The sequence below is a fragment of the Protopterus annectens genome, chromosome 10.part0, assembly GCF_019279795.1.
Source record: "Protopterus annectens isolate FY-2018-M chromosome 10.part0, PAN1.0, whole genome shotgun sequence".
NCBI classification, from domain to species: Eukaryota; Metazoa; Chordata; order Ceratodontiformes; family Protopteridae; genus Protopterus; species Protopterus annectens.
The window spans coordinates 1,647,443,778-1,647,470,851 of NC_056744.1; the positions used below are offsets into that span (position 1 = coordinate 1,647,443,778).

The window sequence follows — 27,074 nt, forward strand, 5'->3', positions numbered from 1 at the left end:
CCAGAAGGACAAGCCAGTTTGTATTTTTTTCATACATTAAAGAAGTTTTCAGCATTAGTTTCAGTTTTCTAGATTGTTCCTTACTGAGGTATGTTCTCACTTCCTCATGCTGCAATAATGATCTTTCTTTTTCTCTCAGATATTTATGTGCTTTATCTTGCCCTTGTTATTTTCTATCAAAACCTTTCCATAGGTTGGTATTTTCTTGTGTATTCAATTTTCTAGCTGGAAATGCTGCTTTTATGTACATATCAAGGTCACATTTCATTCTCTCGATACCCGAGAAAGTTGTAACCGGTACCACTCACAGCTGAACTTTCAACCATTTGTTAGATGAACTAGACACTTTTAAGGCATTGAGAAAAAGTGAGGAGGAATGCAATTTGACCAGTTTCCTTTCCTGAATTAAAGCCGTATCAATCAACTAATCTGTTAAGCATATACCTTAAAGGAAAGGATGATACAGAATCACCTTGAAAGATCCTTCATTACAGTCAAATACTTGAACTATTAGCAATTTCTTTTTCAAGGCCTCATTGTAAAGTAGTCTGTCACTTTTTTGGATTAATTGGAATGGAAGTTATTTAAGTGTGATGTAGAAAATATAAATCTGATAGAATTCAGGAAAGTGGAATGTTATCAATATTTTTTGTAATCAGTTTATGCCATGCTTACTTGCTCACCCTTTTAGCAGCTCTGTATTGCCTTTATTTAGTAAAAGATGACCTGCTGTATCAAATAATATTTTTATAATCTTTTTGCTCAACTGACATAACTGCATTTTTATCTAAATGACTATAGACTATTTCCCACTTTTCTTCAATTTATCCAAGTGTTTAGGGTTTCTAATACTATGACAGGAATGGCTTCCATAATTAGAATTCACAAAAACAGTATTTGCTCAGTCTCTGATGTTTGCCAAAAGTGCTTTTCTCTTCAAATACACTCCCGACCTTGGAAGAATTCTACACTTTACTGAAGACAACTGCATTGGTGGAAATAAAAATCAAAGAACTATGAATCTATCCTAGGCCATTGGTAAATAATCCTTGGAAGAAAGTTATATATTTGTTGGACACTCTGCAATAATCAGTATTGTATCTCTGATAACTAATCTGTTAATTCTATATTTAATAACATACAGTGTATATAATTGAAACTCAGGCTGTTGTAAATATTGTATATATTTGTTTAAAATGATATTTAAAAATATTATGTAAAAGTTATTTTAATTGAAAATAAAAAAAAAATTGAGAAAAAAAAAGTGCTCTTCTGAGTACTTGGAATGGTATTTTATGACTTTGTGTCTCCCAGTACAACGTACACTATATTCGATAGGTGGAGGTATCTACTTCAATGATAAATGACATTTTTGTCATTTTGCTTTGCCTACTGATTTTCTTACTTCTACTTAACTGTTGTTATTGGATAATCCCATATGATTGGCGCATTTTCATTTTCAGAAATTCTTTGTGGTCCAGGTTTCTAATGCTTCTCATCTACCTGCATGTTGTACTATTTACTCAACTCCCAATGTAACAATCTTATGACATTATTGTTCTTTTCAGTATACAGACCCTAGCTATGACTATGCCACATCTAGTAACAAGATGTGTAACTGTTCCTTGTTCTGTACCACAGAACCTGCATTTCTCTTTATCTACTACTTGTTCTGTACCACAGAACCTGCATTTCTCTGTATCTACTATTTTCTATCGACTTTCTAAACCAACAGTTACATAGTCTGGAATCTTGATCTGCCATTATTAACCTTTCATCTTTTGGTTTACATTTATCGCTCACTTTCTCCCTTTAGCTATTCATTTGTCAGATCTGATCGACATGTTGTTGCTGCTACTATAATTGTGAACGTTCCACTTCTCTTTCTTTTTCTTCTGGTCATGTTCTTTATATTACTTATTTTGCTTGTTGGCACTTTGTGGTGCTGTCTAATTTATGTCCACTTCTGGTTTGATTTCCATTTCCACACCTTTCTGAACTGTTTCTGTTAATTTGAGAAAATATGTCATCTTAAACTTATTTTCATCATGGCTCAGAACTTTTACTACAACTGGATCTGATGACATCAACAAATGGACAGGCAATCCCACAACTACAGAGATACACACAGTAAGCTTCTAGGAGGCCCATAAACCTTCTTCATACTGGGTGATACATATCTTGTTATGCACCCATTTTTATATATCTTCTTGTTTAACTGATCCAATAAGTTTTAGAGTCAGACAGAAAACAACTGTAAAGAATGATAACTTCTAGCTTGAGCTTCACCTTAAATGTCTAGGTATTAGCTTAAGACTTCTAAACTAGTCCTTGTTAAACGGTTGATCTCATTTATTTATGTTTTATTTCTGACTCTTCATCTACTTCCAAGTAGTTATACACTCCTCTTTATTCAAGTTATTTTATATCACATTCTTGATGCTTCTGTTTTTCTTCTATAAATGCTGATTCTGTACATATATCAAGACCAAGTGCTACTCTTATATAAGCTGAAAAAGATTTAACCATTTGTAGTTTTCCTTTAAGGTGCTTTGTACAATGAGCTATGTAAACATCCAGAAATGTAGATGAGATGGCATTGATCAAGCTTAGCTTCCAGAAGTTAAACTGTAGCATTCACCTTGACTGTTAAGTAAACTACTCAACAGGTTAAAGGAAAGGCAAAACACTCTGAAATACCCCTCTCTGAATTTTTAACCCTGGAATAATAATTTGCCCTTTATTAATACTCTGTTGCAAAGTGTTTTGCCATTGTTTCATGGCAGCTACTATAAGATTTGTCAGTGTGGGGTATATGTTATTTACAAATAGGAAAACATAGCTAGGCTTAAAAAGGCCTATTAAGGGCATTAGCGTAGTAATCACTTGTGTAAGCACTACATACTCATGAATGTGCAATGCTGTCAGGCATTTTTTGTAATCTATATATGGTGTATTTAGGTTCTGTCCTTTTTACAGCTCTCTGTTTTGGCTTTATTTAACAACAGATTATCCTATGATTCATTTGATTTTCTCCTATTACCTTTCTGCTGTACTGCCATAACTGAATTTTTTCTAAGCGACTATAAACTCTTTCTACATCAGTTCTGGTGTACAATTTGTGTACAGTTAGATGGCAAGTTATTGGTCTATAGCTCATAGGATGGTTTGCAGTTTCACTGATGAGGACTACATTTATGTTTTCACTTGTTAGCTATGCATCCATTTGAGATGTGCATACAAATAATTTTTACTCTGGGCTAAATCATTTCTCAAAAACAATGACGGTACTGAATCTGAAGGGTCCCCCCATTTAGGAGCCCTTCTTAAATTTGTCGTAGCTTTTCTAACCGTAACTTAATTCGTTTTCATATCCACTGTATTAAGGCATTAATATCTTCTATCCTTTAAAATCTTCTATCCATTCAGCATCTTTATGTTCATCACTCTATTCATAATTATGTCGCCAAAAATTAATTGATTTCTACTTTTTCCAATTCTCTATAAAACTATTAGAGATGTTAATGAATTGCTTGTCTTATACTCTTCTTTTTCTTTATTCCTTCTACATTTATTCTCCTTGAGGTGATATTTTTAGTTTATTATTAGAATAAATGGTGTAGGGTAATCATGATCTTCCATAATGTTGTGTTTACCACACAAATCTGTCTTAGAATTTTTGAAGACCTATTCCCTATTCTATATTCTTCTAAGAATGATGCATCTCAACTTAGCTGATTTATAGCTCTCTCTTTTTCAAGTACCCATGGTGGCATTTAACTTGTTCTCCATTTGTTTGTTACTCTGCATTTTTAAAGTATCACATTATCTAGGAGTTTAACTGCACTGTAGTATAGTTGACTTACTTCTGGTTCATCACATGAATCTCTCAACTACTGTGTTTATCTGTTTTATCAGCCTGCCAGTAGTTTGGGGGGTCCTTTTCACTTTCTATAATCTATTTCTCTTATTTATGAAATTATGTCTCCGTTTCTATTACATCAAGCAGATCTTCCATCAGATCATTTTCTTCTTTGCTCTGTTTCCTGAGCCTTCCCTTTTTGTACAATCTTGTCTGGAATTTTAAGCATGCCTCATTCAGAAGGCTTCAGAACCGCACTTTGTGGCATAAATACAAGTGTTCTGTTTCATGTTCAGCATCTTAAGGATTCATTGGATCATCATGCTGTGATATTACCTGTGTCAGAATGTCCGTACTAGCCCTTCATTTAACCCATTATTTAATTTAATTTATTTTAACTTCATTTTGCTAGTACGTTCTCTCATTTTTAAATTTCTCCAAGTGCTTAGGATTTCTAACACTATCACAGGAATGAACTTATTCCTAAGTCAGGGTATGTTTAAAGCTCATGAAATTTGTACCGCTTCAACTGTATAACCTCTTTCTTACTCTCAGCACTCCACTTTATTGTTTCTATAACTCTTGCTTGGCCTGTCAGTTTTTTGTTTGCTTTTTGTGGACTGTAGTTTACTTCTACCACATAGGGGGCCACGTCTAGCTTGGCCAAGCACTATGACAGGGTTGTTTTATTACTGCTGATTTTTTTTTTCAGTCCTGGAACAAGTTTATATGTCAAGGGTAGGACCTTTTTTTATCCTAGGACCTATGCATCTCAGTGTTTTCTATTTTTAACGTCTGTCTCCAAGATATATAATGAACAGTCAATACACATCAGTATCATGTTGGTTGACTCTGTATAAACAGGGTCCACCATGTGAAAGTGCTCACCAAGGCCTTTGGACGAGTTCACGTCTAGCAATATTACTCTCCTTTTCTTGCTGATTTCATCTTTCCATTAGATCCTGTGCAAATGACATGATGCCGCTGAAGACACTAAGACATATTAAATGCATACTGTATTCAGCACATTTATATGCTGTGCTCCCTGTGTGAAAGCTGATGATATTTTAGGTATTGCTTGCATGTAAAACACTTACCACATTCAGAACATTTGTATGGTTTCTGCCCGGTGTGAATGACATGATGCCGCTGAAGATGACAGAGAGCTGTGAAGCTCTTATCACATTCAGTACATTTGTATGTTTTCTCTTGTGAGTGAATGGCTTGATGCTGTTTAAGTGTACTGAGATACATGAAGGCCTTACTGCATTCAGTACATTTATGAGGTTTCTCATGTGTGTGAGTGGCACAATGCCGTTGAAGACTACGTCGAGAACTGAAATATTTACTGCACTCTGCACATTTATATGGTGTGTTCTCTGTGTGTGAGATCTGATGGTATTTTAGGTTTATCTTTTCTGTAAAGCACTTACCACATTCATCACATTTATATGGTTTTTCGCCTTTGTGAGTCTTTTGATGTTTTAGTAGGTGATGTTTTTGTGCAAAGCACTTATTGCATTCAACACATTTAAATGGCTTCACGCCTGTATGAATAGCCTGATGCTGTAGAAGGTGACGAAGACGGAGGAAGCTCTTACTGCATTCAGAACATTTGTATCGTTTCTCTCCTAAGTGAATGGCCTCATGGTGTTTAACACTACTTGGATGTGCAAAGGCCTTACCACATTCAGCACATTTATATGGTTTATTCCCTGTGTGGCAGTTCAGGTGGTGTTCTAGCTTTTGTTTTTGTGCAAAACACTTACCGCATTCAGCACATTTATATGGCCTCTCTCCTGTGTGAATGACTTTATGCTTGCGTAGGTTACCAAGACATGTGAAGCTCTTACTGCACTCAGTACATTTATATCGTTTCACTCCTGTGTGAACATCTAGATGCTGTAGGAAACTACTGCTATGTTTGAAGCTCTTACTGCATTCACTACATTTGTATGGTTTATTCCCGGTGTGAGAATTGAGATGGCACATTAGGTGTCTCTTCTGTATAAAGCACTTACTGCATTCAGTACATTTATATGGCTTCTCTCCTGTGTGAATGGCATGGTGCCGTCGAAGACTACTGCGAAATGCGAAGCTTTTACTGCATTCAGTACACTGATGTGGCTTCTCTCCCGTGTGAATAACTTGGTGATGTATTAGAGAACGTCGATACATAAAAAACTTACCACAGTCAGCACATTTATGTTGTTCCTTCCCTTTGGAAGCTTTCTGATGTATTAACGGACATTTCTGCACCGTACAAGTTGTTTCACATTCAGTGTTCCTGCCGGTGTTACATCCATAATGAATCTGTGATATAGGAGTGAGCTTCAGCTTGTCATAGCTCTTCACAGACTGAGTACATTGCTGCAGGTTTCCTGTTGGGTGGTATAACAGAGGTGCCCCAGGTGATGGCCTCTGCCTACAGCTCATGCTGCACTCACTGTCTCCAATACCTAAAAAAAGCAACATTTTAAAATTTAACTACAGTGATGAAACAAACATCAGATATTTTCATCTCAACACAGTTTGCTTATTGTTTAGTCATTTACATGTTCTGGATTTGTTTTCTTTCAGTAGTGTTATTAAGACTAGTACTAAAATAAGCCTTAGGATATATGACTTGACATTTCTAAACCATGGATATCCATGAGTAAATATATAGTTTACTTCATTCACGTATGTTCCTCTCAGCCAACCTAAAAGCAAGTTAATTGTTACCTCACAATGTTGTAATACTGCCATGTTCCCGCCTTTTTATTTTTCTTCTCCCTGGTCACTCTTCTTTCTCTCTCAGCCATCTTCCTTTTTTACTGATAACTTCCCATATTGACTGTTTTAGCTAATATGAGACCTACTTCATACTCTGTTCTGTTACTACCCCAGTCTCTCCTTGAGTAACTAACTTTCTGCTAAACTATTCTTCCCAGCTAGCTGTATGTAATCTCTTTAACTAAGTATAAAACAAACTCTGTGCACTCGCACTTTCTGTCTTCCTTTTGTTGCTGCATAACTCTCCAATAATACCTACTACAGATACAAACATATAGCATCTTTCCTACCCATGGTAACCCTCTAATGAGCACATTTTATGCACATAATGAGAGGTTTCCTGTGGGTGCAAGGTTTGATTTCCTAAAGGTCCACTGCCTAACTTTTTGATTCTCAGCAAGTCACTTAACCACCGTTCCCAGGCTGAGTGAGTCATCTGGAAAACAAAATACAAATACAAAAAAAATAATAAATTTTACTTGCTTTACGTATGGTATTAATTTGCTAAAGCTGGTGTTATTCAAAAAGTAGAGCTCTGTACACTTACCATAAATGTAGATGTTCGAGTGTATTCACGGTTGCAGTCATCACATTTGGATTATCCCTGCCAGGGTAGCCCTCGGCCGGTCTGAATACCAGAGGCTTACTATTTCTACGTCAGTTGCCGTCACTTCAGGACTGATGTCAGGTCGTCAGCAGTATAAAATAAGGCAACCAACGCCATTATATCAGTTTTTCTTGCCCTAACTGTCAGGATACCCCCAAGTGGGAGCCAGGTTATGGTGGAAGAACCCTATCAGTAGAAAGTAAATAACAAAATGTTCCTTGTAAGTAGAGAGAGAAAAAAGTGGGGGATGGATGGAGGGAAACCAGGACTGCAACAGTAAATACACTCGAACATCTACATTTATGGTAAGTGTACACAACTGCCCTATGTTCCTCGTGTTTCACTGTTGCAGTCATCACATTTGGGTTGATTCCCAAAGCTAAGAAAAAAAAAAAGGCAAAGGCAGTCAAGGAGACTAGGGGCTGGCTAGGATGCCTTGTAAGACTGCAGTGGCAAAGCCTGCCCTGGACTTGGAGAAGATAGGCAGGTGGTAATGCTTGGTGAAAGTGTGAACAGATGTCCAGGTGGCAGCCTCCAGGATGTTCCTAGTGGGGACTCTGACAAAAGCTGAGGTGGAGGCTGCTCTGGTGGAGTGAGTCCTGACCCCCTTAGGGAGAGGTTTTCCATGTTGCTTGTAACAAAAATGAATGCAGTGTGCTATCCATTTGGAAATGGCTTTGCCCTCTGCCCCTGCAGCAAAGCTAACCAGTAATTGATCAGGCTTTCTGAACGGTTTAGCCCTAAATAGATAGAATCTGAGCTGACTGTTCAGATCTAGAGAGTGCAGGATCCTTTCCCCCTTGTTTTGTGGGTTAGGAAAAAAAGGTGGGCAAATGAATGGATTGGTTGAGAGCCACACTGGACATCACTTTGGGCATGAAGGATGATTTAGTCCTGAGGAAAACCCTGTTGGCATGGAAGATGATAAAGGGCTCCACAGCCATGAGTTCTTGTAGCTCGGAGACTCTTTTGGCTGAAGTGATGGCCAGAACAAAAGCTGTCTTCCAGGAGAGAAATTTTAGTTCTGCTGAATATGCTGGTTCAAAGGGTGGCAGGGTGAGCTTTTCCAACACAAGATTACGGTCCCAAGCTGGGGTGGGTGCTCTTCTGGGTGTCCTCAGGTTGCTAGCCCCTCTTAGGAATTGTTTGATCAGAGGGTGTGAGAAAAAGGGGCTGCTCAGTGTGGAAATGAGCAGAGACAGCATAAGCATGAGTTTTAATAGAGGAAAAGGAGAGACCACTGTGTAGCAGGTCAGCTAGGTAATCCAGGATGAGAGGTAGGGAGAGCTGTGCCGTATCAGCTCCCCTGGCCTGAATCCAGGTGCAGAGCCTTTTCCATTTGTCAGCATAAGACTTTTTAGTGACAGGGTATCTGGCCTCATGTACAACATCTAGAACCTGTTTACTGAGGTTGGCATATTGATCAGTGATCAGGGAATAAGCCAGGCTGCCAAATTGAGGGCCTGCAATTGGGGATGCATGAATTCTCCCACCCTCTGGGTCTCTTATTTTGAGCAGTACACTGGTGATGAGAGGTAGTGGAGGAAATGCATAGACAGACAGACTAACCCAGGGGAAGGATAGGGCATCCACTTTCCATGGCATGCAGTGATGTTCTCTGGTGCAGAACTTGATGGGCTGATGGTTGGTGTGAGAGACAAAGAGGTCGACCTTCGGGGTGCCCCATTTTTGAGTTATTAGGGTGACGGTTCTTTTGTCTTGCTGCCACTCATCTGGGCCCAGAAGATTTCTGCTTAAGTGGTCTGCCAGAGAGTTTAGAGAACCTGGCAGAAACTGTGCTAACAGGTGGAGTTGCATGGCAGAGGCTGTGTGCCAAAGGGTCATGGCCAGCCTGCATAGAGGGTAGGAGTGAGTCCCTCCCTCCCTGCTTGTTGATATACCACATTACAGTGGTGTTGTCTGTTTTGATCAGGAGAGCCCCTGGGGAGAGTAGGGGCCTGAAAGCTGTCAATGTGTGCTGGACAGTTAACATCTCTTTCTGGTTGATGTGCAGATGGATTTGCTGTGGGTTCCACTGGCCCTGTATGCACCTGCCATCCAGGTGAGCACCCCCGGCATAGTCTGATGCATCTGTGGTGAGGGTCTGGATGGTGGGGGTGGGGTGGGGTGGTGAGAAAGGTAGTCCCTTGTTGTGGGAGCATGCTGCTGCCCACCAAAGAAAATCTTTCCTTAGGCAAGGAATTACAGGTATAAGAGTTTCCAGGTCTTGAGAGTGTTGACACCAAAGGCTTTTTAGGTACCATGAAGTTTCCTCATATGCAGTCTGGTATATGGAATGAGTAGAATGCAAGATGCCATGAACCCCAGAGCTCGCAGCTGGTGGCTAACTGAGAGAAGTAGGCTGTTAGGTAAGTTTGCTTTTCTGGTGTAAGGAATGCCATCTGGGATGCTGTGTCCAGGCTTTCTCTCAGGAATATAATCCTTTGGGTGGGTACTAGTTTGGATTTCTTTTCACTGATAGTGTACCCCAGGGAGGTCAGTATAGACTTTACAAAGGCCAGGTGCTTGAGCAGCTTTTCCTGACTGTCTGCCTGAATTAGACAGTCTAAGAATGGGTAAATTTGGATATTCCTTTGTTTGCAAAAGGCAATGGTGGGAGTCAGGCATTTTGTGAAAACTCTGGGAGCAGTAGATAAGCCAAAGGGAAGCACAGAGAACTGAAAGTGCAGGGATCCTGCCCTGAAATGTAGATATTTGCTGCATGATTCCCTGATAGGGATGTGGAGGTAGGCCTTTTTTAGGTCTAGGATGTCTAGCCAAGCATCCTTGGAGAGCATGGGTAGCAGTTGCTAGAGGGTGAGCATTTTGAATTTTGGGTACCAGAAATAGTCTGGAGTAGAAACCTTGGCCTATCTGTTCTGCAGGAACGTGTTATATTGCCCTCATAGAGAGCAGGGAAAGGACTTGTTTTTTTCCTCTGCCCACTGGTTTGGAGGTAGATCTGGGAACCCTTTTGGGGTTGGAAGAGTGTGGAAAGAAAATTTGTATCCCTGGGACACTATCTTGAGGACCCAGCAGTCGTTGGTAATGGTGGCCGCGGTGCGTGCATGAAAGGAGAGTTTTTGCCCTAGGGGTAAGTGTAGGTGGGCAGACAGAGTGGGTGGGGGAGGAGAATCATTGTGAGTTCTTACCATGAGGGAGTGGCTTAGAACTCCATGGTTTGGAAGTGGAGGAATTCCACTGTTTTGATCTCTGCATTCCCTGTGGCTGTTGTCTGGGGGGTCTGCTTCCCCAGGGTCTGGGTAGAACTGACCTGGTGGGAGCAGGAAAGGACCAGTGCTTGGAGGGGCAATGCCTGCTGAACCTTGATGGCTGGACCTGTAGGAAATCCTTAACTGTCTGCATAGATTTAGCTTTTTCTTCCATCTTTTTTAAGACCTCCTCTGCCTTGGTGCCAAATAAGTTGTCATTGTGCAAGGGTGCATCCAATAATTTAGATTTAACATGGTCTGGCAAGGGCTGTTCCTTAAGCCATGCATGTCTTCTAAGGACAGAACTGGTGACTGCTGCCCTGCAAGAAGCTTCTAGGGTGTCAAAACCACAGTGTAAGGTATGTTTAGTCACTTGACTTGCAGAATGCATTAACTCTTGTAACTCTTTAGATTCTACACAAACAGGAAAAGAAGACACTTTTTGTTTGAGAAGTTCCATGGTATGTTGCTGAAATTTTAGCATACGGAACTGTCAATTTAGTGCTCTGATAGCAAGAGTAGCAGAGGTGTATACTTTTTTACCCCATCTGTCTAATGCTCGGGCATCCCTATCTGAGGGGGTGGGATTCTTATCAGAGGTTGCTTTCATTCCTTTGGGTCCTTGATAAATTACCTCAGGGTCATCAGTAGGGTTTTTGAAAAGAAATTTGTGTGAGTCATGGACCCTGTAATACCTGTCAGGTTTTCTGGGAGCAGGAGGGAGGGTGTCAGGAGTCATACTAGATTCCAAGAAAACAACATCCAGGACAGGAGGAATGGCCAGGGGTCTGTGCTGTGGAAGATCCAAGAATTTTCTGAGTCTCTTTTTAGACTGAGGGTAGTCCTGACACTCCCATTGGAAATGCTCCCTTAAGATATGAAGGGTTTCCCCAAAGGAATAGTCCTTGGGTGGAGAGGCTGAAGGAATGGATTCCTCTGCATCAGAATCCTCATAAGCAGAGAGGGGTTGCATGTCTTCATATTCAGATGCATCAGAGTCATCAGACTCCTGTTCAGACAAAACTATGGGGGACAGATCTCTTTTCCTTTTGGAAGGGGTAGCTTGGCTTCCTGTGATCAGCATGATAAGGTCTTCCACCATTTTAAGCTTTTCAGAATGAGGCAAGGCAGCAGGTGCCTGAGATTGGGTCGTGGGTTTCTTGGGTGTGGTTCGTACCCTGGGCCTTAGAAACTCGGTAGTTTCTGAAAGAATGGTAGACGTGAAAGAAATAGTCGCTTTGTAATGAGAATCATCAGTGCAAAGTACTTCCTCAGAAGCTGGTGCCTGCTCAGCAACTTTGGACCCATCCAAGGGTGAGACAACCGCAGGATCTTTAGTCGAAGAAGAGTTTTGTGGCATACTGGACTCTGAAAGGGCCTTGGTAGTGTCCTGCAAATCCACAGAATCGGGCAACAGGGGCTGCAAAAGTGCCTCACTGAGGACCGGAGAACTGATGACTACCTTAACGGAAGCATCATCTGTAGGTTTGGACCTGTGTGGTCTGTCTCTGTCTTTATTCTTATGTTTTTTCAAAAGATCTGCTGTCGGATGGCTTACTGAAGCCATATTGGAATTCGAGGACTGTAAGCAAAAATATCTAGCTACAATAAGGGCCCGACAATGTATAGTTCTGGTGTTATCAAAGCATAAAGGTGACATGAAGGGATGCCATGGTTTGGTCCTAAGCAAGTGACACAGTAAGAATGAAAGTCTCGGTGTGGTACTTGCCTTCCACAGGCGATACAACTGTTAACTTTTTCTGACAACGGTTAGAGCAAGAAAAAAGGATCCCCAATGGGGTACTTAGCTTTTAGAAGACTTCAGCTTCAATTCGGAAGACAAAACTCAGGTAGTGGCCAACCAGCACTCGTAAGAACTGCTTCTACTTTGGGCTCTTATTTCAGTCATTATAAACGTAAGGTCCCACTCACATTACAACAATCCACTTTGTTTGGGAACAAGGTTAGGGGTTGTGTACCCTGTGAACACTGTTCTGCATACCCCCATATATTTAAAACCAAGAATTTTACTAGTTCCAACACCCCAAAGATTTATAACATTTTATGCTATGGCAATTGCAGTACTGAGTGGATTGTGTATTTGGCTACCTGTTCCTGTTCGGCATTTTTATGTAGGACAGGTGTCCAGATCATTGAGGCTTTGAATTTCCAAACACCTCATTGAGATCAGGAACAGGAGACCTACAAACCGCTTTATATAAGCACTCCTTAATTCACAAAATGGCCAGGTTTACATTTACGGTTATTGATAGGGTCCAGGGCCAATGTTTTTCCTAAAGTTGGTTGGCACACGTTATTAAATAATAAAGAATCAGGTTGGATTATTCGGCTGGGAGGGGGGTTGTTTAAACCTGGCCTTAATGAGTTGTCATAGATTTCTTAACCAACCAATGTTATTCTTGAATGCTAATAATGCTCTTTATTTAAGGGATTGTTAATTTTTGCTGTTATTAAGCACTGAGGAAGGCTGTTGCCGAAACTGGTATGCTGTTTGCTTTTGGAGCAACCCCTATAAAGGAGTTTTAAGTTATCACCCTTTTTGTGCTGGACCTTTTTTATTTTTACAGTTATTGTTGTTGGTTTGGTCCGTGCACATCAGTGGGGAAATCCTTGGGTCAGTTATTTTTTTTATCAGAGTTAGGCTGCATAACGTTTGAAGAATGCTGAAACACAATACTATGTTTTTTCAAGTACTGCTAATGTGCTTGTTGAAATCGATCTGGTTAAATATTTGAATAAAATCTTTCTGTAAAGTTATTTCCAGAATGCTGACTAATATAAATTAGTTAAGATGATGGCATCTGTGTAAAGAATACTGTTTATATCAGGAAGATTACAAGAAAAATATTTAGGTAAAGGAATAAAAAGTAAAAGATCAAGTATAGTAATGTAATAAATAAATAAAATATATGTAATATAATTTATAAATTTAAGTATATATTTCATATTTATATGTATATAAATATATAATATTCTTAGAGGCATATCCTGTCAAAAGATCCATACTGTGGCATGACCTGGAATGATCCATTCTATAAGTAGTTTTAAGGCCAGCATAGAACATTTTCAAAGAAACCAATGTAAGAGAGTTTTGTAGCATGGGATTATAATTAACATTATCAGTACTATAATTAAATCCAAAAAATTATTCCACTAATGAGTTAGAAATTCGGATTGTTTAGTAGGGAACAGGTTGATATACCACATAAGGGAAATAACAAGGATGTTTATTATGCAGTATGCTAAATGTACTTAAATATTGTATAATTTTGTCTTAATCTAGTTTTTCTAATACTTAAATTAAAGAACTGTGTTTGCTATGTGGCAAACATGTTTTCTGTATGTAATGTGAGGAACTTTATTTAACAGTTTTACTACTGCAGACTTTAAATGATAAAGAACTGTGCCAGTTCTTACATATACATTTTCAAAATGTGAACATATGATTTGGAAAGTTGATAAAATTCCAAATGCAAGAATTTAGGGCGCAAAATAGTTCTTGTTGGGTTGTAAGTATAAATTATGTTTTCAAGCACACAGCATACTTTTAAAGGTAGACTGACCCTGGGATTCCACCTGTGTCGCTGCTGGACAGGGGCATCGGGTGTTGACTGGTCGGAACATGGGCCTCAGGACCAATAGCCTAGTAACTTCCTATGATCCTATGACGTATAAAGGAGGATAAAGAACGGTATCTTGTATAAGGATTGATGGAGGAGACCTGAAGTATAAAGGAGGATAAAGAACCGTATTATGTATAGGGACGGATGGAGGGGACCTGAAGTATAAAGGAGGATAAAGAACAGTATCATGTATAAGGATGGACGGAGGGGACCTGAAGTAAAAAGCAGGATAAAGAACAGTATCATGTGTAAAGATGGACAGAGGGGACCTGAAGTATAAAGGAGGATAAAGAATGGTATCATGTATAAGGATGGACAGAGGGGACCTCAAGTATAAAGGAGGATAAACAACAGTATCATGTGTAAGGATGGACGGAGGGGACCTCAAGTATAAAGGAGGATAAACAACAGTATCATGTGTAAGGATGGATGGAGGGGACCTGAAGTACAAAGGAGGATAAAGAACGGTATCATATATAAGGATGGATAGAGGGGACCTGAAGTATAAAGGAGGATAAAGAACAGTATCATGTGTAAGGATGAACGGAGGGGACCTGAAGTATAAAGGAGGATAAAAAACGGTATCATGTACAAGGATGGATGCAGGTGCTGAAGGTGAAGGAGGAGTAAGTATTAGGTATTTGATATCATTAAGCTCCTTCCAATCTAGAAGGCCAGACTGAGAAAATATGGGAAAGGGATGAGAATTTTCCAGAAGGATTTGGGTTTATATAAGATAGCAGACTGAATTTTCATTAGACAGGATGATGTATTATCATTTATACCTACACTAGTACTTATTTTATAGTCATGGGAACTTTTGCATTCATTTATGATGGCAGGGTAATTTTTTCCATGAATACCAAGAAGCCTGCATTTGATTTTTCAGAACAGCAGTAAGCCAGGGGACTATTACCATCACTCTATTTTTTAATGAGAAAATTATACCTTGTACGACAGAAAGCATACTGTAAAATTTGGAAAGTGCAACACTGGGATTGGATGCATAACAACTTGGGGAGGCTGGAACCTTAATACATGTAATACAAATACTTTCTTTGCACGCTACATCTTGTAAGGTGTTATGACCTTTGCAATATTTGAAAGCTAAGGAACTAGAATGGCAGTTTTCCTGTGTCTTGAAGACTGTAGGATTCTTTCTGCAGTAATTTGGAGAATATTTAGAGAGGAACACACACACACCTTTGAATGGCCAGAAATTAATATTTCAATGATGTATCAGTCTTGGTCAGTATAACTTTGAGCAATGCTTTGCAAGACAAACTTTGCAGTAGGAGATGCCTGCTTACTTTCTTACAAGAATGAGACCTTCACTACCCTGTTTTAAAGATGCTATTCATAAACACTGTGTAGTGTGCAGGATGCTTAGCAAGCCATAATTTGGCAGTTATAAAGCCTATTGTGTTTCAATGCTGTCCTGCCCAGTGTATAACCGTTCTACTCCATGTGAGGTACATATCAAATTATCCCCTCATTGAATGACCATACATAAAACATCAAGGACTAGAGTACCAGCTAGTCCCAATGATATAAACTATTGGAATACAGCCACATGCAAAAATGTTAACTTCTTTGAAGTTTGACATCAGTGGTCATCATTTTAAGACAGTAAATAGAAAAAAATGCTATTAGTTGTAGTTTGCGGCACAAAATGTCCTTGCAAAATGTTTTACATAGGACAAACTATGCAACAACTGAGAAAAAGAATGTTGGAACATATCAGGGACATATGTGATGTGGCATTTGCAACTCCAGTTGCATTACATTTTAAGGAAAGACATGGACAGGACCCTAAAATGATGATTTTTCTTTATTGTTTGTTTGTGAACACTCAGATTTATTTTTAAAATACTGTCAAGGAAGGAAGCATGGTTTGTATTTATATTTAATACCTTAAAGCAAAAAGGAATGAAAAACAAATTGATAATGACGTTTCTGTTGTAAATGGGTTGATGTCTCTTTATTTTAATGATGCCTGATTGCTAACTGTATAAAATATGGCAATGAATGTAATTGTTTAAGAACCTTGAAGGTTGTTCAGCTGAAGTGTTAATTAATGAAATACTAAAGGATGTGTTGTTATGAAGTGTCAGGAGGTTTGCGTTTAACTTGCTCACACCAACTCATCTAGGTTAACTGAGATATTATCATCAGCAGATACTCCCAATCTACAAGGATAGTTTTTCTCTTTTAGGAAATTTTATAAATTTTGCCCACACAGTGGATATCTGTGGGCAGAAAAAATAGAACATACTGCCCACAGAATCATCTTCTTTCAGTGGTTCCTGTTAGGGGTCACCACAGTGGATCATCTGTCTCCATATCTTCCTGTCCTCTGCATCTTGCTCTGTCACCACATCCATAAACCCTATCTTAGGCCTTCCTCTTTTCCTCTTACCTGGCAGCTCCATCCATAGCATCCTTCTCCCAATATACCCACCATCCCTCCTCAGCACATGTCTAAACTAACGCAATCTCACCTCATTGGCTTTGTATCCAAACTGTCCAACCTTGCTATTAGTGTACATTACTTATTCTGATTTAAGTCTGCCCTGATTCCAAATAAATTGCTCTTGGCGTAAGTGACTTACTATGGTATAAGCCCTATTTATAAGGCAGGTTTACACCAGTGTAAGCCACTTACACAGAATTCAAGTCCTTTGGAATCTGGACCACAGAGTATATATCTGTAAGCAATAAGGGGAAATCCATTACTGTCTCCACTATGAATTTCACTTTTTTTTTCACAATCAGACAACAAAAGTCTACATAAGAAGCATCTATATTTGGTAGGTGGGCTGTGTATGAAAGCAGATGACTATCAAGCTGGATTCTCAAGGTTAAAGAGCATGTGTGTGTGTGTGTGTGTGTGGGGTTGCAATACATTGCACTTCAGGCATCTGACAGCAAAAAGCTAAAATAAATGACTGGCCATTATTTATTTTGTTTATTGTTTCAGTTGATCACAATAAGACACCCGAGGTACACACACACCATAAATCAATTGCAAATGGTGGGCATGAAGGCAGTTTGTGGTTGAAAGCAATTGATCACTGCTGTCATTTGATCACAATTAAACAGTCATTAAACAAACATGTCAAGGCTAATATGTGAGTGAAACAAGTGAAGGTATATTACTGCAGTATTGTAAATGATCACAAACAAACATACAAGGTGTACACAGACAGTAAAGTTCTAGTAGTCTATGGATGATAGTAACGAACCCTTGCTGTCATTTGATCATTGTTAAATAGCCATTAATGTAGCATGGCATGGGAAGTTTTGTGCAGTGTCATTCTGTTTGCATGAGGTGTGTGGAATATAAAACAGGTGATTGGACATGAGAATAAGTTGCCATAATGGCTTTTTATCAGAATGAGAAAACTGGATTGTGACAGATTGTGGGTTTAAAGGGATGAAAATAATATCTAATTTTTATGACCATAATGAAGACGCAGCCCATGTTTTGATTTTCCAGGTGTTACTTTACACTTATAAATTTCACAGCCCCCTTACTGCAAGCAGCTTTAGATTTACTTCACAAAAATTATTCATTATATACTTTACCTTACGTCATAATCTTATAAATATACTGGCACAGTCTAAAACCTTGCATTATGGCTTGTTTCCACTGGGGTAGATTACTACGACTTGTCATCCTTTTACAAGTGAAGGGCCTGTCAGGAATATGTGCATACTAATTTGTTACTTCATCAGAACTAAGTATTTCTGGTCTGCCATAGTAATACTTCTACTACTTTTGGTATGCAAACTGGACATCTCGTATTTCTCATGGCTAAAGTAGAATAGAACTGACTCCCTATGAAGGCAGAAGTCCTAGAGTTTGAAATGTTTGCATATTCAACATATGGAAGATGAGGGTCCTGGTTTGATGTGGCACAAGCCATCTTTACATTAATGTTCTTTGTTGTTTGAGTAACTCTCTCATCTCTTGACTGTTTGACTGACAACATTTTGGGGAAAATGTGTTAAAACTCCCTGTGTTGTGAAAAGGCTCAAAATGCCTGACCGCCATCTGCAATGGGCATGCCAGAAATAGGAAGCTAAGAAAAAGTGGACATTGACAATGCTATATGACAGCTAATGAAGTATATTTTATCTTGATAACCTCAGGGTTCTTAAGTAATCAACATAAGTGAGATGCTGTCTATAACTGAACTGAAATAAATCTGAAGTAACTTTGCTCCATGGTCTGTATGGAACTTTGTGATGTATCACTGCATCTTTAGAGTTGCTTTTACAGTATGGCACACAGATTTGACATTTCAGTCATTAACTCAAGCTCTCTTTGGACATTCCTAGTCAAATCATAATATCACAAGCCACTTCTTTATAGTTAATGCCCGAGTGTTGATACTAGCACATCATGCATTCTACCTAACATGACATTATGGATGTGTCTCAATACAATCACTGCAATGTTTGTTTTATATCAAACCATGTGATTCATAAATATTAACACAATTAGTGTTATGTTGAAATGAACTAGTACTGGCTTTTACCCCCCATCACTTAACCATCTTGAAAGTGACTTATTTTTCAATACCTTTATCTCTATATCATTTTCAGTGCAACAAAGGAATTCTGAAAATGTATCCGTAAGGCAGATTTGTGCTTTTCCAATGTTCAGTGATCAATTTATGACTGTGCTTTGCGATCCTGCGTCACCACATTCTGAATTTTGTACCGGTGGCTTTATAGTCTGTACTGCATGAACGTGTAAATTCTTTGCTGCTGTGAGCATTGTGACTCACTGACTCTGCAACTATGCAAATCACAGTCTCAGACTCCACTGACCCTCTAGTGTATGGCTCCTGCATCTGCACACTACGAATTTTCTGAATTGTATCCATTACTTTATAAACAAACCTTCTTAATATGTTCGACTGTTGAATTAACACAACTTGAAATGAGAAATTGTTTGCTGTGTTTTTATAAACAAAATGTAGGTTAATCTGTCCAGTTTAATCTTTTGCTTAGAATTAGTCACTAGTGAAGTGTTGGACTCAAACAGGAAATTTCTCAAGCTCTGATACCAACTTTCCATACTGATGTTACACCAAGCCCTGAAATGTAAATGTCATATATACCATTTCTGTATAGATTCTTAGACCAGTGGTTTTGGCATTTGTACAACTGCTCAGTTTCTAAGATCACTGAAGGAGTTATACACAATCTCAAGACAGAGATCAGCTATAATTGCATTTGTTTGCCTTATGTGTGTTAGTTCAAGTTTTAGTTCAAGTATTCGATGCATTACAGTTTGCAAAAGCATTAGCTTTGTTAGTTTCAGTCACTTACAAAACTGGTTTCTGTCCCTTCTTTCGACACATGTACACTTAAAAAAATGTTTGGCTTGATGACAGTTATACTCTCTTGCTCTGCATAAATACACAACTTTCAATAAGTTCAGGTCTCTTTCCCTTAAAAACTGCCCTGTCTGAGCTCTTATACTGCAAAACTATTCAGTCCTTTCTTAATGATTTATGTAACTTTCCATATGCAGGCTTTTGGACACTTCCTCAGTAAAATACGTATTGGTCAGCTCTTTTGATGCTTACAGCAACTTCTCTCTAACTGATGTTTTTATTTCTTAACCTTAAAAGAAAGGTAAAAAATTAAGCACATTTAAGGTTTTTTTTATCAGAAACATGCAAAGAAATGGGATATTGCACATTTTTCAAGCTTTTCCACTATTTCACAAACACCGAAAAACAAGTCACAATTTTGGATGCAGAATTTTCATTTGCCTTGTGAGAAAACTCCTGGTGGTTGCAGATGGAGAAGATTTCCTTTTCACTGAGAATTACATTCCAGTACTTCCAGACACATACATTCTTTAAGATATATATTACTTCACTACTACAGATATATTTCCACATTATGGCACCATGTATCACCTGGATATTTTAGTTTCTATGAAGTATGTTAATAAGAATTCATTCTAGTAAGAATGTGCATCACAAAATATGCCAACTCCATGTAGCATGACATTTCTGTATTTAAAGCTATATACCTTTTTTTAGAGGAGTGAAGAGCAATGGCAGTGTGTCCTGTCTTTTGTCACATCAGTGCCTTAGTTTTTAAGAACCTGCTTAGCTGACTTGGCATTAGCTAAAGAAGTAGTGGGTTATAAGTCTGTCTCAAGTACTGTGCTTTATTGTGAGGTGTTGAAAAGGTCAATTGGGAGATGGACCCCAGTATGCTTGTTTTATGGTAATGGATAAAAGCCAGGAAAATGTTGGGCATTATTAAAACAATGGAGGGACGTCAGTTAGTGGAACATAACAGTCAACACTGCTACAGTTGATCTGCATTACATGGCTATTTGTCTAATGGGAAAACTGGAGGAAGATGTCTGAATATGGCACAGGAATGTGTCTACTTCCTGTAGATACTTTGAGAAGATGCTATAAAGCATGGTTTTAGAGCTATGTTTGTCTGAGTGATAATACATGGCCAAATAAAAATAAATGGCGGAAGGCTGGGTCAAGACTTGAAGTAATTCACTAAAACACTAGCATAATGGTGCTCAGTAGACAGTTAATGCTGAACTGCAGTTGGCATATGGACAACTGCACAATGGCTTCCCTGTGCACCATTATCCACGAAATCTCAGAAATCACTGGCTCACTCTTCTTACAGTGAAGCAAGTGATTCCCTATGACCACTGGGCACAGTGTTGGGGATGTACTCAATTCTCCAATATTGTGTAGCTGTGGGGTTAATATGCAGAAGTTCAGGGGGCATAGGAAACTTGTTCTCCACATAGGTGTTGGGGCCCTCTGCATAAAACAGTTGTTTTGAAGTAGCCCATTACTTTGTAAGCAATGAGCAACTTTCAAGGTAGAAGAAGTGAGCACTTGTAAGGCAAGAGCTTATGTTATGCTTGCTCGGAGCAGAAGCTAGTATTATGGGTTTCTGAGTTTTATCTGAATGTTAGCAATGCTAACATTTGTGACTGTTCCCAAGATATGTATTACGCTTGACTGTAACTGCAAATACCTTTGTGGTTTGATTGGTTCTATGTAATGCTGTCTTCTTGGTATATAGGAATTTAACATAATTGCAGTCAAAAGCCATCTGCTTATCTGCCTTTCATGATTTAGAAGGCTGCTTGAGTAGATTGTAATTTATAAATAAAACAAAATGACTATATCATGCAAAAGTAATGTCTGACTGAATTTGGTCTGATGTGGGAACAGCTTTGTTGGGGAACTCCAAGCCGATGTTTGCTGAGCACATCAAACTGCAAATACTATCCCTATAGACATCACTACTAACAATGGTGTCACAGCTGCAGTGGCCTGTGTGAGGGACTTAAGGGCTAAGAAACTATAGTAAGATAAAATGTACTTTCATTGGAGAGTAAACCAAACATTACAATGTATTGTACAATAATATCACATTTAAGCTCTATGAATATGGTGTGTTTACACACACAAATGTAGTTTTTCCCAAGGGAGGTATGGATGGCTTTGCACTTTGTTATATTCTGACAGCCTTAAACACCAAGTTTTATAAGTAGTCATCTTAGACTAACAACTTCTTTAGAAGCCATTTTAAAAGGGACTGGCAGTCAGAAGGGGTTTGTTGATATACTCATGTAACCCCAAAAGGATAAAAAAAAAATTAGACCTCTCTTCCACTGCAGGTGTGAAGGGTACCTGCCAATAACCCTTTTTCAGGTCAATATTACTTAAATACTTAGAACTACTGACCTGTCCTATAGCTTAATTTGCCCAGGGCATGGAATCAATACTGAGTCTGTGTGATTATTCCGTTTATTTTAGTCTGGGGCGGTCACTTTTTTTACTGCACCCGTACCAGTGATGAGGACCAGGGGTGTCCTTGGCTGTCTGGTCATACTAGACACTTTACTGTTGCGCTTGTGCCAAGTGGTGTCATGCCTTCTCATGATCTCCCTAAGCTTGGATCTTGATATTTCGGACATAGTTCACAACAGATTCCTTGTGAGAAAGTGTTATTCTCCCACTCATCACAAATTAAATCAAGAGTGCCTGTGTCCGTACAAGAACATAAAGATACCTGTGACAGTTCTTCGTATGCAAAAAGCTGTGTCAGTTACTTGGCCCATTCCCACTGGATCTGGAATCTGAATTGAAATACTAACATCACCAGCCTCAGTTGGAGGTGCGATCAATGGCTGAATCTGCCTCCACTAAATTCTTACCTCCATTCCTAGCTGTGGTAGCCACATATACAAAAAGATACTGCATTATAAAAATCATTGCCTATTGAAACATCTACTAGGATAACCTCAAAGAATACCACCTGTTCGTTCCCTTGTCCTGTTTCTCGATCCAACAAAACTCTGGCCAGTGATACCAGGAAAAGTGTTCCACTCGAGGCTTTAACTGTAGTGGACTTCCTTGGCAAATATTGTTCTCTTTTAACCATTATAGGTCTTATAATAGTAACGTGCAGAGCTATATCCCTCTTGGCAATGGTCTGTTTCCTCTCTACCAGGTGTAAGTTTGGTGCCATGGTTTTATCCAGAAACCCACCACTTTCACAATGATATGCATTTATTGCTCCCCTCGGCTGATGCTGGTACTCTAAATGCCCCCTATGGTTACACTTAAAAAAGGCCCATGATTGTACTAGAAATGGTGGCTTCTCCCTTTGCTTGTAGAACTTCTTACAGTGGCGTAGGCAATCCCCCATGAATCCCTTCATAATCATGTACCGTGTTGGATTCCTCCTTAATCTGCTGTTGTGACCTGCTTGCCAGATAGAGACCCATCTTCTTTCCCATGTCTTCAGCTGTGTTGCTTCTGGTCTGCCAGACTCTCATGTCTTCAGGCAGAGTAGCAAGTGCATGCTCCTTCCCCAAAAAGTCCTCTAGCTTTAGAAATGTAGCAACTTGATAACCACTCACCTCCTATGAACAAGATTTGCCATTCTCCTATGCATTCTAAATTTCTTAATATATGCTTCTGTATGCTTCAGGCATCAGTTTAAAATATGGAAACGAACATGTTATTAACTTTATCATAATTCAAACAACCAGAATCATTTAACTTTGAGACAGCATGCATTGCTTTACCGATGAGAAGTTAAAATCCTCATCCATTGTCCTTCGTCAAGTTGGTGTTGATTTCATACCCTTTCACATGCCTAAATGAAATAATTAAATCCATCCCTTTCTTTAGTACTATGAAAATAATTAAATTTACCTTTTGTTGACTGGATTATTCCCACTAAGTCAGTGGTGTCTTTTTTGAGAAGACTTGAAGTAGTATTCGTACTGACTGGGGGGGGGGGGCTGTAGTGGTGCAGCGGTTAGCATTGCCGCCTCACAGCTAGAGGTTCTGTGGTTCAATCCTTGGCTGGGGTGCCTTCTTTGCGGAGTCTGCATGTCCTCCCTGTGGTCACGTGGTTTCCTCCGGGTGCTCCGGTTTCCTCCCACATCCCAAAGGCATGCTGTAGGTGCATTGGACACTCTAAATTGGCCCTAGGCATGAGTGCGTGCGTGTGTGTGCCTTCTGTGGAAGGTTGGGCACTGGGCTGGCAACTCTATACTGTAAAAACTCCACTGCCAATCATGAGTGGACAGGTGATCCGCTGTGGTGACCCCTTACCGGGAAAAGTCGAAGGAAGAAGAATATTCATATTGACATGGGGAAATCTGGCCAGAGTGCCTGCAGGCAGAACCAAAGGGCTACTGCAGAAAGAGAAGGAAGATGGAAAAGAAGTAAGAATTGCTGGAGGATAAACAGAGAAATGAAATGGAAAAGTCTGAGAATGTAAATTCTGCAGATGTTGCTCCAACTTGTGCAGGCTACAAATACTGTGGAGGAGGAAGTCCTACACTCTGAAATGATTATTCTTCAGGAAGGTGGTGTAGAGAATGCTTCATTCATAAACACGAGGGCCTACAAGCTGTAATTCACATGCAAAAAGTTGTTTTATGAAACAGCATTTGAAAGAGACAAAGAATAAGGATCGGCCTTTCTTAGAACAGTTTGACGCATAAATCGCAAAGCTCATGGAAGCGTAATCTTGAGTTATGGCTTGACGATAAACAGAATTAGGAAATTGCAAATATCTTCATGGCTAGGCTCATTGCTGGAGATAATTTATAAAGACCCTGAAAAAATAAGCAAATGTTTTGAAGTAAAATACATGGTAAATACAGAATTTGGAATGGGAGTAAGGCATGCTGCTAGAATTTAGTATTACTAATAAAAGAAACTGGGGTGGCGGTGCTGCGGTAGTGTTGTCGCCTCACAGACGTCCTGTTCGATTCTCAACTAGAGTGTCTTCTGTGTGGAGACATGCGTGAATGGGCGTACCTTCGTTGAAGGTTGTACATCAGGGCTGGCAACTAGGCATGTAAAATTCTACTGCCAATCATTAGTGGACCGGAGTTCCGCTGTGGCGACCCCTAACCGGGAAAAGCCGAAAGACACAACAACAACATCGTTTGGAAAATCCATCAAAAATGTATGGAACTCTTGGTGTTATTAAATACACAGACAACTGTTAGCAGTAGCAAGAAGTCATATTGTTAAACGGTATAATGGAAATGTTTATAGTTTATGTGATAAACAAGGGCAGTATAGGCTGGAATGCTGACCTAAGTGTACAACACATCAGCAAGCAGACCACATTCAGACAAATTGTACTTTTCTAAGGAAATAATAGTTCTAATCCTAACCTCAGTGATAATGTAAATTATTTCAAAGAGCCTGCCTAAACAAAAGTCTCTTTTCCTGTGCCATCAAGAGCCAGAGTCACTGTTTAAACTCAGCTGCATCGGCCTTAGTCAGGGTTTTATCCTCTTATGTCACAAATTCAGGCTCATATAAGTTGTCTTAATTCATTTTTAATGTTCTTTAAAAAAATAACATGGCAAAAAATGTTAATAATCAACTCTGTATTTATTCTCCAGGACTGTAATTGTTCTATATTAGACAGATATGGGTCATCCTGATATTAACAAAGCTGGGGTTGCTGAAGATCTAAATACCTACACCACTGTTTCAATGCCCCTTCTGACCACTGTTGTGTATAAAATGTACCTTTCTTTGGAGATTAAATCACCTCAGGAGAGGGGGAGATAAATGTTTTCCCTTTTCTGCAAGGCAGTTTGATCAATGATCTTAGAGGTAGCAAATTTAAAGTTCAGGGTAGGGGGTACAACCCTTGGGGTGTGTGTAGGGGGTACAGCCCCACATTGTGGATGTAGCATCTCTGCAGAAAACATGTACACTATGACTTACATTCATTTACTGTGGTGTATAATGTATATCGGTAGGATTTTTCATAGTAATTTGGGGCCAGTAAATTAACGATCAATGACTAAACCTAGAGTTAGAAATATATTTGTCAACAGATATAAATGGATAGAACATTAACGATATGAGACAATTGTTAGTTCTATTACAAGCTTGAAGATTATGAAAATATTTTTCTTATATGAAATTATTTTATATATAGTGGGAACTCATTTTATTATAGCTTTTTTTGTATTCTATATTGTATTAATAAAAAATATTTTATTTATTTACTTTTATTTATTTTACAATTGTTGACTGGGATAGTCTAACTGGAATACAAATCCATTTTCAGTAGAGGCCCGGGGAGAAAAGCTCCAACACAAACACAATATGTATAATAAGAAGTTGTCACCATTCAGAGAAGTATAAAGTAGTTGAAAAGTTCCGAACAGTTACAGCCGTATAGGCTTGATGCAGTTGTCATTACAAGAGTACACAGCTCATGATGAGGAGATATGAAAAGCAAAAATAAAATACAAAACAGTTGTTTACTTATAGAAACAGAAAAAAAAATAGGATAAAAAACATGTTTACTTATACAAATGTACCATGTGATACAGTGAAATACAAGGTTTATAGGAGACAGCAAGAGGATGTCATTAGTTAGAACATAATAATATTAGATGCAGAGAGCACATAGGAAATCGAAGAAAAGAAATACAGTTAGTCAGGGTTAGTACAAAGGCATAACCAATGAGGACTGAGAAATAGTTTTAATTTCTGTTTAAAAAGTGTTATAGAGGTCAGGGATAGGAGTTCAGAGGGAAGCATGTTCCAGTGTATTAGAAGAGCGTAAGTTCTTAAGATTGTTGTAGGGGGTAATGAGAGTAGTCAGTATAGGAGTATAGGTGGGGTAGTGCAGGCTCTTATGGATAATAGCAAGCTGGTGAAATAGTAACTGGTTTTGGAACTCTAGCAATCCTAATTGTTTTAGGTTGTTGCAATGATGTGTTCTAAAAGGAGAACCAGTGACAAATCTAGCAATACTATGATAGGAGGTAGCAAGTCTGTTGAGGTTGTTTTTTGAGAGATTGGTATATATGGGTGAAGCATAGAGTAGGGTAGAGATTAAATGAGTTCTAGCTATAGTGGTTTTGGCTGAAGGAGTAAGAAAGGGTTTGATTCTATAAAGGGATCCCAGTTTCTTATTTACTGTTTTTATAGCGATGTTAATATGAGTATCGCAGTTTAGGTTATTATCTATGGTTATTCCAAGAAGTTTAGTGGTTGGGTTAGGAGATATAAGAGTCCCGTTCTTGGATATAAGAGTGAAGTGAAGAGGGGTTGACCTGTGAGTAGGAGTAAAAAGTAGCAGTTTAGTTTTTTTAGGGTTAAGTAGGAGGCATCGGCTTAAAAAACATTGCTCAACTGTATTGAATGCTTTTTGTGTAAGGGACTGTAGCTCGGAAGGAGTATTAGCTGAGCAAATAATGTTGGAGTTGTCTGCATATTGAATGCAGGTTGCATGAGGAATTGCTAGGTCATTAATGAAAATGGAAAATAGCAGTGGGCCTAATATGGAACCCTGGGGAACACCAAGGGAAATGGGGAGGAAAGAAGATAGACTGTTTTCCCATAGTACTGCTTGTTGTCTATTGTCTAAGTAAGATTTGAACCATTTTAAGG

At 38.9% G+C, this 27,074-nt stretch overlaps 1 protein-coding gene across 1 annotated transcript in view; it reads right to left on the minus strand.

Annotated features, from left to right (window-relative positions):
* Positions 1–27,074, minus strand: part of LOC122814364 (zinc finger protein 208-like) — a 441,663-nt gene that overhangs the window by 296,594 nt on the left and 117,995 nt on the right. Inside the window, exon 7 of the mRNA XM_044086948.1 lies at positions 4,894–6,321. Coding sequence (XP_043942883.1) covers positions 4,894–6,321 — 1,428 coding nt within the window. The remainder of the gene's footprint in view (positions 1–4,893; positions 6,322–27,074) is intronic.